At 40.2% G+C, this 13,523-nt stretch overlaps 1 protein-coding gene across 1 annotated transcript in view; it reads right to left on the bottom strand.

Moving 5' to 3' along the window:
* Window positions 1-3,905: 3,905 nt before the first annotated feature.
* Window positions 3,906-13,523, bottom strand: part of LOC112225947 (syntaxin-1B) — a 64,335-nt gene continuing 54,717 nt past the window's right edge. The window contains exons 9-10 of the mRNA XM_042307073.1: window positions 12,073-12,183; window positions 3,906-11,506 (exon numbers count right to left, since the gene is read on the bottom strand). Coding sequence (XP_042163007.1) covers window positions 11,426-11,506; window positions 12,073-12,183 — 192 coding nt within the window. The 3' untranslated portion in view covers window positions 3,906-11,425. The remainder of the gene's footprint in view (window positions 11,507-12,072; window positions 12,184-13,523) is intronic.

Raw genomic sequence — 13,523 nt, 5'->3', positions numbered from 1 at the left:
ACAAGTCTGGTTCATCCTTGGGAGCAATTTCCAAACGCCACGTTCATCTGTACAAACAATAGTATGCAAGTATAAACACCATAGGACCACGCAGCCATCATACCGCTCAGAAAGGAGACGCGTTGTCTCCTAGAGATGAATGTACCTTGGTGCAAAAAGTGCAAATCAATCCCAGAACAACAGCAAAGGACCTTGTGAAGATGCTGGAGGAAACAGGTACAAAAGTATCTATTTCTACAGTAAAACGAGTCCTATATCGACATCGGCAAGGAAGAAGCCACTGCTCCAAAACCGCCATAAAAAAATCCAGACTGTGGTTTGCAACTGCACATAGGGACAAAGATCGTACTTATTGGAGAAATGTCCTCTGGTCTGATGAAACAAAAATAGAACTGTTTGGCCATAATGACCATCATTATGTTTGGAGGAAAAAGGTGGGAGGCTTGCAAGCCGAAGAACACCATCCCAACCGTGAAGCATGGAGGTGGTAGCATCATGTTGTGGGGGTGCTTCACAAAATAGATAACATCATGAGGATGGAAAATTATGTGGATATATTGAAGCAACATCTCAAGACATCAGTCAGGAAGTTAAAGCTTGGTCGCGAATGGGTCTTCCAAATGGACAATGACCCCAAGCATACTTCCAAAGTTGTGGCAAAATGTCTTAAGGACAACAAAGTCAAGGTATTGGAGTGGCCATCACAAAGCTCTGACCTCAATCCTATAGAACATTTGTGGGTAGAACTGAAAAAGTGTGTGCGAGCAAGGACGCCTACAAACCTGACTCCGTTACACCAGCTCTGTCAGGAGGAATGGGCCAAAATTCACCCAACTTATTGTGGGAAGCTTGTAGAAGGCTACCCGAAAGATTTGACCCGAGTTAAACAATTGAAAGGCAATGCTACCAAATACTAACTTCTGACCCACTGGGAATGTGATGAAATAAATAAAAACTGAAATAAGTCATTCTCTCTACTATTATTCTCACAATTTACATTCTTAAAATAAAGTGTGGATCTTAACTGACCTAAAACAGGGAATTTTTACTTGGATTAAATGTCAGGAATTGTGAAAAACTGAGTTTAAATGTATTTGGCTAAGGTGTATGTAAACTTCCAACTTCAACGGTATGTATAATTGACATGAATTCAAGGATGAAGGACTCTTTGACACTTTAAATTGACTGTACTTCCTTAAGTTTCCCTTGTACAATAAACAGGGAGCTGCTATGTGTGTACTGATTGCAGTATGAAGTTTAAGGAAGATTAAGGATTATTACTGACATGTTTGCCTTTTGAGTGATGTGTCTGTCTTTCCTCAACTCAGACTGGACACTTCTGTTTCACACACACACAAAAAAAAAAACACAAACGGATAACTTTGTAAAAGTTTAGTGCATTTATTATGTTAAGATTGTTACTCTTGTATTGTAACCATTGTATTCATTCATTAGCTAGTATTTCCATATACAATTGTGTTAAATTCAACTATTCAAAGCTCTGTGTGAACGTATTTTACCGGAAGTACTGCTAGTAAGTGAAATATAAAGTCACTGAATTGATTTAGGAGTAATGTGATAAAACTAGACCAGAGGACAACTGTATATTTTAGTTATACCTGAAAATAGTATACAAAATGGACACTTGAACCTTCATTACAGCTAGTTTAGAAATAATTGCTTTGAACAAGTTTTAATTTAAAGTTCTTACTTTTTGTAGTATATATGTAATGCTTACTATACACTTTTATAAACTATGTTTTGATTATAGATTTCTTAACAAAACTTGTCCATATTATAACCCCTAATGCGGAGTACTGAAAATAAAAGCTGGGAAAATGTGTTGTGTATCACAATTGTCCTTCAGCTCCTCACACTTTTTATGTATTTAAGTTTTTAACAGTCACAATTTCTTTGAAGGTTGCTTCAATATTTCCAGGACTCCTACAGTATTTCATTGCTATAATCATGAACTGTTAAAAACAGGGTTAAAGTAGGCCTGTTTTGGGGGCTCTTTTCTTTGACAGTGCATTCCCCTCAGTCAGGAAGGCCTGTCATAGAAAAAAGAACAAATATATTCACCATCATGATCAATAAAGGCTTTGTTCATTTGTGCTCTCTCAGACAGTTTACCTGAGCGGTCTACAGTTAATCCCACTTCCGTTTCCCAATGTCCATGCCCATTCGGAATGATGAATGTGACCTAAGCCCCATGTACCATGGGAGAGCAGAGGAGTCTAGCATCAAGGCAAATCCCCCTGGGGCCAAGGACTGTGACTGTCCTGAGAGTCCAGTAAGAGGAAGCCATTCATCACTGTCTGGGGGCTTGTGACCCTGGTGTTCTGTTGATGCCATGAGGGGGCAGTGAGGGGGGCACTACATATTCCCAAATGGCACCCTACTCCCTACAGTGCACTACTTTCGACGAGGGTCCATCCCACTAGGCACGGACATCAGTTCAACATCCAGTTTTGATTGACATTTGGTTGAGTTGTCAACTAACGGGAATTTAATGATGTGGAAACAACATTGACTCAACCAGATTTTGCCCAGTGTGTAGGGAATAGGGTGCCATTTGGGACATAGACAGTCTGGATGTGCAGCCATGAGGGGGTAGTGGGGGAGTACAGCATGTGGATGTGGAGGTAACAGACTATTGAATCCCTGCACAAAATGGAGTACTGTATTTATTTAGGTGTTTTTTCAGAAATGTTCAAATTGGCTCTTTGTGTTTTCCTTTGTTGATTGGTGGAGCTAGATTAGTATGGCTGACACAGATGGGAATGGTTTAGTTAATCAAAAACAGGCCTTTTTGTTTGCATTTCCTTTTATCTCCATCTTGAATTTCCTACTTCTCCACATTCCCCATTCAGGTCATTTCATTGTGGTTTTGTGTCAGTCTTTCACTGAAACCTTGTGTAAAGTATTGTACATTCAAATGTTAAAATATGTGCTGTGTCATTTAACATACTATCTAATTAGAATCAGCACATAGCCGAGGACAGATGAACAGCCGTGTACTGTACAAAACAATCATAAAACCTCAATGGTAAGTAGCCATGATGAGGTGATGGGGATAGAATTTGCACCAGGGTGAGTGATCAAAGTGGGGATGTCTTGCATGCCTTAATGATGAGGTCATAATGTGTAGACTGGACCGTGAGTCATGGATTCCTAATGGTCCTTTTGGGAGGCTGGGAACCTGATGGGCACTGTGCTGGAGGAGCTAACCCACACAGCATGGCTGAGCAGCTGTTCAAAGCCCTTTGTTCAAAGGGTCTGAGTAGGAGTGCTGATATAGGATCAGTTTAGTCTATTGGATATTAATGAATAATATATGGACAGGGACGGATCATAGATCCGCACTGCTGCTCTGAGATGCTTCTTCAATATGGCCTAGTCCACCTTTAAAAACACACTGGATGACAGTGTTTCACGAGGTGTCAAAATATGTTAAATTGTAAGGAGTGAACTCCGTCACCTCGCCCACTACCAATTTGTAACACTTGACTTACCCGAGTGATGCACAGCAGCCATTTTTTGTGTCAGAATGCTTGCCAAGTCTCTCATATCACAGTGGAGAGTTGTCTGAGATGTTGTTAGCCCAGTGGAGGGCGATCAGGGTCTACAGAGATACTCACTGTGACTTCATCCACAACTCAATGAATTGGCCCCAGGGACTTCAGACACACTCAAGGTGTTGAAAGGATAACATGAGGATGCTTAACACAAACTAATATCCCATATTCCTGAATCAAAATAACATGAAATAACATTACGTTGCCATATGTTTGGTAGATTATGATCTAAGAACATCATTTACAAACATTACAATTGAATTTGAGCCATTGTGTACTATAGCGATGGAGACTGACAACAGTAATGAAGACCAACCACTGCGAGGGTACACTGAACAATCCTTTTCTTTATTCATTTTTTGTTATCATTTCAATATGTCTGTCGGGTTAGTTTTTTTAATCGTTTTTATTTTAAATTAAAATTTGACACACTTATAAAAGACAGCATCTGCATAGAGTTGTCATCTTAAAGATCCATGGAGAGAAAGAGCAAGAGGGCTGAGGAAGGGAAATACTGGCACATCACACTAACTAAACAGAACAGCAAACAGCAGTACAAGAGAGGGAGAGAGAGGGACAGATAGTTTTTTACATTTACGGTACGCACACGTACACACACACAAAAAAAAACGGGACACAAGTTGCATTTCCAGTCAAAGTTGCAGCAAACGATCCAACTGTCCTCTTTTTTTCCCAGTCTCTCTCAGTATAATTTTCTTGTTTCGCTCAATCTCTTCCACCCTGACAGACCCATCTAATGGACTTTCACTGAACATGATGGAGTTGTTCTCTTCTGCCTGTGTTGTTACACATTTCAAATCACTTCCACCAACTGTGGCTTTCGATCTGCAACCAAAACTGTGTTGTGGTTGATCGAAGTCTGGAATAATTTTCTCTCACTTCTGCATGTTAGAGAAAGCCCTTTTTCTTTTGTATTACACATAAAAGTGGATTTCTATATTGTCACAGGCCTTTCAGTATGATCCACATCCCTTTGAGGATGATCAGACCTCCTTGGGTTGCTCTCACAATTGGGGACAAAAATCCTCTCAAACTCAGTTGTTTGCATCTGACGCGCTAAGATATCAGTACACAAGAGGACAAAACTCAACGCAGAGCCTAACTAATTTCAAAAATTGAAATTCTTCTTACAATTTTGACAATTTAAATCATTTTCTCTCCTATTTCTCTCCCATGAACATAGGAGAGTTGCAACACTTGCCAGACGTTAAAGATCACACAAATGAGCACTTAATGACTTTAAATGTCATGACCACTACGTAATGGCGGGTTCAATTAAGAGAAGGACTTATTTTTTCACCACAGTATACTTTCCACAGCGATGAGAGACCCTGGACCCATGAGAAGAAGCCCAAAGCCAAGTGACAAGGTTGACATTGTCATTATACAAGACAATACCAATCACAATGACAGGGCTGTTTTTGGCTGACTACCAGCTACTAATTGGAGACAAAGAGAGTGTTTGAGTTCATATTTGGCCTGGAAGCAGGAAACCGAGACAACATGGCAACATGTACGTTGCCACTCCCTTCTTACTACGGATGGAGGGAAGCACTATTCATCAGAGACGGATGCCTCTGAACGAAATCAAACGGGTGGGTTTTTGACTGATATGGTTGGTCACACAAATGATTCTTTCTTTTGTCCAAACACTCCAAACACACATTAAAACTGAAAGAACATATATGTATAGACAGTCAGTCCAAAGAGGGGGGACAGTGGGTATAGGGCAGAGATCGAACCACTTCACAACTTTGACCGGAACAAGTTTCTCAGTAGTTTTATACATGGACATGCAAGTCATTTTTTCTCTCTTTGAAGTATTTACAATAATTACAAGACACAAAGATCCAGTTCAGTTGGACAAAATTGCGAGCATTCAATATTACTACTATTATTTTTGTTAACATAACTCCTTTATTTCTTTAAATCATTGCTATAATATAATCACTCACTTTTTTAGTTTAGCATTTGATCATTTTGCCATTCTTTCTCCCTCAGTTTGCACATGTTACTGCATTTTCTTCTCATTATAATCATATATTTAATATCTATTCAGTTTTCTGTTAACCTAGCCATTCAGATAATGATCGACTTTCTGAAGTCACAATTTCGGGGCACCATTCCTACACCGCCAACCCCGCTCCCAATTAGAACACTGATACAAAGGAATACTGTTGTGAGATATGGTGAGTATTTTCCAAAATAGGACCATAAAGCAAAGAAAACAACAAACGGTTTCGTCGTGGCAAATAACAGTAGCACATTAGTAAGCCACAATAGAAATGAGCATCTCTGAAGAGGGCTTAGTTTGTTGTTGAAATGAACCTCTTCTGTGAAAGCAGTTTGAATATTGACATAACGGTGAGGATAAAGCCAGGGGCCATTGCATAGGGCCTTGGATTTCTTGTGGCTACAACAAGCAAATATGTATGGGTGCCCATATATATAGCCAGCGAAACTCCAAATATAAACCATGATAATATAAAACATGATATTTCGTTTTGAAAGATCTAACTGGTTATAATTGCGGTTCAAGACCATATTCAAACCCCTTTTCCAGAAGAGCGTTTGTCTTTCCATTGACTGCATTGACAAGGCTTTGCACTGACAGAAGCTAGATGGCCAGGTCATTACCGTCATTCCTTCTCCACTCATTTTACAGAACGCTTTCTCTCACTACGCTTGGAGGTCACTCCGATGTGCCGCACACCCGGCACGTCTTTTCACTTCAAAACAACACAGGAATACAAACATAGAATACTTTGGTTCATCCAGGTCAGTGCCCTTATATTCACCAAAGTTGATCTGGGTACACTCCATTCAGGTGTGTTGCCAGCACACAGAAAGCAAAGCAAGTGGGCGTTGAATTGGGTGGTAAAGAGGGCGTAACAAAAAAAAAAAAACATGTAGATATTGTGTGCATAAAGATAGGTGTATAGACTATACAGAAATAATAGTAGTCACTGTTGTCTCCTTTGGACTCAAGTGTCAGAGGACTGCATGTACATCATATGATTATCCATCTCTTCTCACTGTTGCAACCATGAAGACTACAAACTACGAATGATTAAAGGACAATTTGTGAAGTCTATTCAACAAGTCATTTCAAACGTTTGAATCAATTAGCTGACAGATCAACATACAATGATTAGAAGGGGGGGGAATGTCTAACTCTAGATTCCTATTATTATATTATAAGCATTTTTTTTGTAAACTTGACTTTCTTTGTGCTCTTTGATCAGGTGACTGAGAACACGTGGGGCAAAATGCTTTGGTTTGAATTTGGTAACATATATAAATAGTGTATTTTTGTTGTTCTGTTTTCAACATAAAACTGGAACTCAACAGCTACAACCCATGGACCTGCTAAACCCAAACAGCCCTTACGCCTAGTCGCGTGCTCAATGTGTGATGCAACTGATCTGCGCCGATCACAGACGTGCACACACATACTGTACACAAACAAACGTTCATGCTCACACACAAACACACACACACACGCACCATCGTTTTTTTTTTGTGCCAGGGACGAGGGGCATGCACACAAGGCCTAGGAGCTCACAAGTTGCAGTCGCAGCTTAAAGACTCACGATTAACGTTTCCTCACAAAGGACACATATGCCACCATAGAAGCACACAGAGCAAAGTGGGATAGATGCCATGGGAGAGAAAGAGGGGTACAGAATGGAATGCATCAGAATTACTACTAGGGATTCTGCCATGGTGGGGAAAAACCGCACACTACAGTACTCTGGAGGAAGGGTGAGAGGACATTTTGCACCAAACAGTACCCAGAGGTTTACACACACTCGTACATACGTAGATCACCTCTCTGGACATACCACTGTAAATATGGTGTCTCTGTAGACTTGCAATAAAACAGACACCAGCAGTGATATAACTATAAGCCCTCACCCCGTCCTCAGTGAGTAAATATAAATAATCGATCGATAAATTAAACCGTGAATGTGATAGACAGCGTTTTCTTATCGAGTGTAAAGTGCGCTCATGATCGAGAGCAGAAATCACCATGCAAACTCACAAAGCCGAAAGTTGCATGCCTTAAAGAATAAGGGCTCCCTAGCCATATTCCTTTTAAAAAACAACAACGACATCAATATAACCCCATTTTAACTGTACATGTAAGTGGTTGGACACATTAAATACACAGAAGCTTAAAAATAACATGCTGGCCAGTGCTGGAATGACTTGAGGACTACAGTCAGATTCCCTCCTGGATCTGTGGGTGGAGATGTTGGTCGAATTAACCTACATTTCCCGTTTGCCATTCCTATGCCCTCAATATCTCTTGCTGCAGAAAGACGTTCTTGCCATGGAAAGATACAAATTGGACTTCAGAGGCTCACCAAAGTAATATAAGCGCCTTTGAGTCATGGTGGGACTGAAATATCACGTCTCATGTGGTGATCGAGATTGTACAGAACTCAAAAGTGGTTACCGGTATGCACGTAGAAAACAGTGACATGGGTTAGTCCTGAAGTTAAATCATGTTAAAATAGAGGCCATTTTTTGTTGTTGTTTCTCGCTCAATGTGTTCCAAAGCTGTAAGTGAGTGCCAAACTCCCAATGTTATGTGGTTGTTCATGGAAAAAGTCAGCAACGCAAACTCCCATTCTGTAAGGACAGCCCACTATCAAAGGCCACTGTTTCACACTCAGAACCAAAGAGCCTTTTGCATGGATATGTGAAATGACTGAACCTTTCATTGAAGGTTTCAGCTTCCTATTTATTGCAAGTATTGTCCTTATGATGATATGGCGGGCCTTAGCACAAAGCATCAGCTAACTACTACTTAGCACTTGAAAGGGACATGATTTGTTTGGCCGCTGAGCTGAAAGTGGAACATAACTTTAATGTAGTTACTATAGTTTAAAGTTTGGACAACAACAGAGACAGTTCAATGACAGTCAGTCAGGGATGACCATCATAGGACCACTTGACTTAGAAATTCACCAAGAAACCGATGACTTAGAAAATAACGTTCCTCGCTGATGACAATGACAGGGGAATGACCATGTAACTGTGAAGGGTGAGTGGGTGTGTATTGATTTTGTAGCAGCCAATAGGTAAGATGAATTAGGTCTAACTCTGAAATATCCTATCCAATGTCCTGTGAGATTTGCATTAATAGACTATTCTGTGTCAGAAGGTTAATCTAACTTATCTGTGTTGGGGCACCCGTGAAGTAAAATCATCTGCCTTTGGTTTTACACTGAACAGAGTCACTTTTGGCATTTGGAAATGTTGAATTTAGCTACATTTCCGTAGCACTCTTAAAATCCAAGTTCAGAAAACTGAAAGCTGGCTCCTCCCTTTGAATATACAATATTAAGGACATATTCAACACAAAATTAATATTTTAAGAAAACATTTGACAACATATTGTTTTTTCCTTACAATTATTACACATACAGTCAAAGTATCAATTACAAGAAAACACAGTTTCATCTTGTAGTGGCCAACATAGTCTGTTTGGGCACTTGAAATGAAGAAAAGTACAACTTCTGACTTACATTTAAGTCATTTAGCTGACGCTCTTATCCAGAGGGTAGTACAGGAGTAATTAGGGTTAAGTGCCCTTGCTCGTGGGCACATAAACAGATTGTTCACCCAGTCAGCTCAGGTATTTGAACCAGCAACCTTTCAGTTACTGGCCCAACACTCTTAACCGCCAGGCTACAACTTATATCCTATGACGTTCCTACATATAGGAAGCTAATATCAAAGGATAATTGGGTCACTCTTTAAATTGGCTATAATCAAATCAATACACCAGCAATAAGGTTGTTGCTTTTTTTCAATATCTATTGATCGTAGAGTATATTCTACACTCGGATTAGGTCCATGTCCAATCTAGAACACAGGGGGTATAAGGCCTTGTCATATGAACTACACTGGGACACTATTCCATGAAGGTGACCCCAAACAGTCAGAACGCTTCAGTTCATCTAGTCGGGGGCCAACACCATCAACGCATGCCAGGGAATTGGGACTTCGAGGGCAAGAGGCTCACGAGTCATGATTTTGATCCAGTCATTCCCGCAGTTTGGATCTTAATCTGCAACATTACAGCGCTGGCTTCAACAGAGTCACTGTGACATCCGTGTCATGTTGCCATGCATATTTCCTTGGCAAGGTAGAGTTGTCTCCTTCAGATAAATGTAGCAGCATTCATATCTGTTCTTAGCCTGAACTCAAATGGCATTGGTTTGTAGATTGTGCAATCATAGAGCACAGTATTCTCTCCTGACCTTGTCATTCTGAACTGGTACTAGTTCAGCACCACCAATGGGCTATTAAGAGGGAAACGCCCATCTTTATGAAATGGCACCCAAACAACTCAAGCGGAGGGTTAAAACCCTTATAACTCAACATGACCTACCGATTGATAGATTATCAATACCTAACATGTTTTATGAATCGATTCTATAGTTGCGTGTTTTTTAAGATTATATCTTTGCTTAGTAAAAAATACAATTTCACATAGAGGGGCACACAAACTTGTTCCATTCAAAGTACCCATTTGCTTATATGTTTTTAAAATAAAGCAAACTGCAAAATGCTAAATATAGCTAAAGGTCCATTATTGGAAATATGAGGCCAGACTATTTGTCACAGGACACGTCACACACTACACGACCACAGTAGAACTAACCACTTCCAAAGCAAGACATGAGACTCGACACCAGGGCTAGCCAGCATTTCAAGTTTTGAGATTCCGTTGTTCAATTTTCATCTTGACTTTTTAACATGTTCCAATTTTTTTGCAAAATCTGTAGAACAGGCGTGACGGCTATAGGTCTCTCTTTCTTTCACCTCCCTCTCTTCCTTCCCTCTCTGGTGTATCTTTACTCTGTCTGTTCTCTTTCAACATCCCTGGGAAAACTCGAGCTGATCGGCTTTCTTTGTCAAAACTGCATCGTTTCGACCGTCGGTTTACCCCCCCCCTCCCGTCTCACCTCTCTAATCTGTCTCTCTGAATTTGGTTTCTTGCCACAGACATATCGAATTAGCTGAAGACCCTGAGACATTCCTCTCTCCATGCTCCTACTGTATGGATAAGAGCAGAGAAGGGCTTTGATGGAGCACCTGCAAACTGTCAGTTTTTTAACATTTTTAAACCTGCTACTGCAGTGCCACGCCTTTCATCTGCCGTTGTAACAGCTCCATGGGTGTAAGCTCCTGTCCCTATTGGTCGAAGTAAAGACATTGTTGCAAATGAATGCCTATCTAGGAGATTTGATTAGCCCATTGGCAGGTTACTCAAGTTGACTACACTATTTTGACTGGCTGTTTAACCTGATTGACAGGAATAATCAACCCATGAGAAGTCTCTAAAAGACCAAAACCAAAGTCAGTGTCTCCCAACGAAACGTGATTATTGTATCTATGAAATAAGGTACACCGATCATCCCAATTCCCTTCTACAGTTTTGTGCATTATGTTCTAAAATCGCATTCCAAGTAAACTACCTTTGCTGGAACAACACACAATTTAGCAGTCATTGGCACTGTCCTGGAGATCCCCCAAAAAAGAATGAAACGTTCCCCAAAAATATTTGACGTCATATTTCTTTCCAGGTAGCTAACCCATGTGTTGTTTCTTATGTTCAATACATTTACATGTACATTGCAAATATTATGTTTATTTGTATGTTTATTGTCGTATTTTTTTTGTCTTTGTTTTTTCAACCCCACCCAACCACTTTTAGAACGTTTTCCTTATCTGATATTGTATATGATATTTTTCTCTCTGTGTTTTTTTTCTCTTGTGGCCGTCTTTCATCGTTGTCGTCGTCGTCATTAAAAGCCCAGGTATCCGCCGATAGTGGACGCCAAGACAACTCCCAGAATAGTACAGCAGACGATGATCATGAGCTTCTTCTGCAAGGGGGGGGACAAGGTGGTGATGGTGTTAGTGAGACACAGGGAGGCTTGTGATTGTATACATGCTACGGGACAGTTTTACGGTAAGGGACAATGCCATTTATCTATACAACACATTTAGTGTGTACATTGTGTCCAAAGCTATCACGCCTGAGGAGGTTGGTCGCTTGGTAATCACTGAGGTACTATGTGAATGAGGGTGGAATGCCCAAGAGGAAATGCACTGTACATGAAGAGGTGGGGGATATTATTATTATAAGAGTGTGTGTGTGAGTGTGTGTGTGTGTGTGTGTGTGTGCACTATTTAATAATATAGTATGATGGGGGTGGTGGGCATTTTTGTGGTGTGATTGATTGTAGGAGGATGCTGTGCCTATTTTAGTGTGTGTGCCTATGTTTGTTTGTATGATGTCATACGTATAGTATGTATATTAGAATGTATACATGTATGTATACATCCTCATGTAGGTCGAGGATGTGGGTTACAGCAAAGGGACAGGGATAAAACATGTGAATGCACAATACATGCGTTAGCCCTGCTCTACGGAGAGCCTGTGACTTACCTTGCGAGCCTGGCTCTGGTATTTGACAGCCTTCTTGGTGTCAGACACCGCCCGCTCCACAAAGTCCACAGAGTGCTCCACGTTGTACTCAATTCTGTCAATCATCTCTCCCTGTAAACAGCAAAAAGCACCGTCATCGAAATGCAAAGGGACTGTGGAGAATACCTTGTCCATTATCACTTAAAGTCAGCCTCAACCACATTGTATGCATATGTTTCTGCCCCGTGTTTGTATAAGGCTCATGTGTGGTATTGTATTTCTGGTCTTTTGAATCCAAACAAAGCTTCTAGCACAAATATATGCTGTTTCTATTCATTTTTATTCCAGTTATAAAGTACTGTAAGTGATATTGATGCAGCCACTTAGCATCTAAATGTCGTCTTCCATGTAAAGGATGGATTTTTTTATATTAACAAAAGTATTGATACATAAATGAGATGAGCATAGCTAAGTACCTATGTTTATTCTTCACACACAATTGCACATTGTCCATGAGGAAAAGCCCTCAAGAGAAAGAGAAGAATTGTCACTCAAAAGCTTTTCCCCCACTATTGTACTTTGGATGAAATAATCCAACTCACAAACGGTTTATAGTGCATGAGCTAAACTTAGAAACCATATTTCCCTGTTACCCAGAAGCAATTTCCTAATTTAGGTCGTCCTGATGAGATTCATAGGCTCTTATTGGATGTCAACGGTCATTTCTTCACAGTGAGAATCGAAATTGGCAACATAGTATTCTCATATTGTATCTCACATAATGTATAGAGATGCTCTGTAATATTAATAAATGTTCTGTAAATATGAAAATATTTGATCATGTACCTTAATTAAGTTAAGTTTTGGGAATAAAATGTAGTATGTTAACGACACATGTAAGACAACAATTCTAGAATATCATCCAGTATTTAAGTTAGGTTTTTTCTCATGCATTTTTAAGGTGCAAGTATTTGCTATACCATTTCAATCTAAGTGCAACCACAATGTACAGCAAGAACCCTTCATTAATTATGTCACGACTTCCACCGAAGGTGGTTCCTCTCCCTGTCCGGGCGGCGCTCGGCGGTCGTCGTCGCCGGTCTACTAGCTGCCACTGATCCCTTTTCTTTTGGTTATGTCTGTTTTGTGTTTCACCTGGGTTCATTTTGGTTAATTAGGGGGGGTGGGGTATTTAATCTCGCCATTTCCTTTGGGTTTTTGTGCGGGATTGTTTTCGTTTGACTGTCAGTGAGTTTTGGGTTGGGTTTTCTTTAGTTCATTTTTAACAGGTGGTTTTTCCCTGGACTGTGTCTGAGTGGGGTTTTGTGGCTACTGTTGTAGTCCGGTGTCCTATTATTTTGAACTTGTTTAAATAAATGCCCATTTTCCTTCAGAACTTGTTTCTCCTGCGCCTGACTCCACACCCACGTCTCCTTGGGGATATCTGACAAATTAAGATAACTGAACACTAG

The sequence above is a fragment of the Oncorhynchus tshawytscha genome, linkage group LG27 (assembly GCF_018296145.1).
Source record: "Oncorhynchus tshawytscha isolate Ot180627B linkage group LG27, Otsh_v2.0, whole genome shotgun sequence".
NCBI lineage: Eukaryota > Metazoa > Chordata > Actinopteri > Salmoniformes > Salmonidae > Oncorhynchus > Oncorhynchus tshawytscha.
The sequence above is the reverse complement of the archived record's forward strand: the minus strand, read 5'-3'. Positions and strand labels throughout refer to the sequence as shown.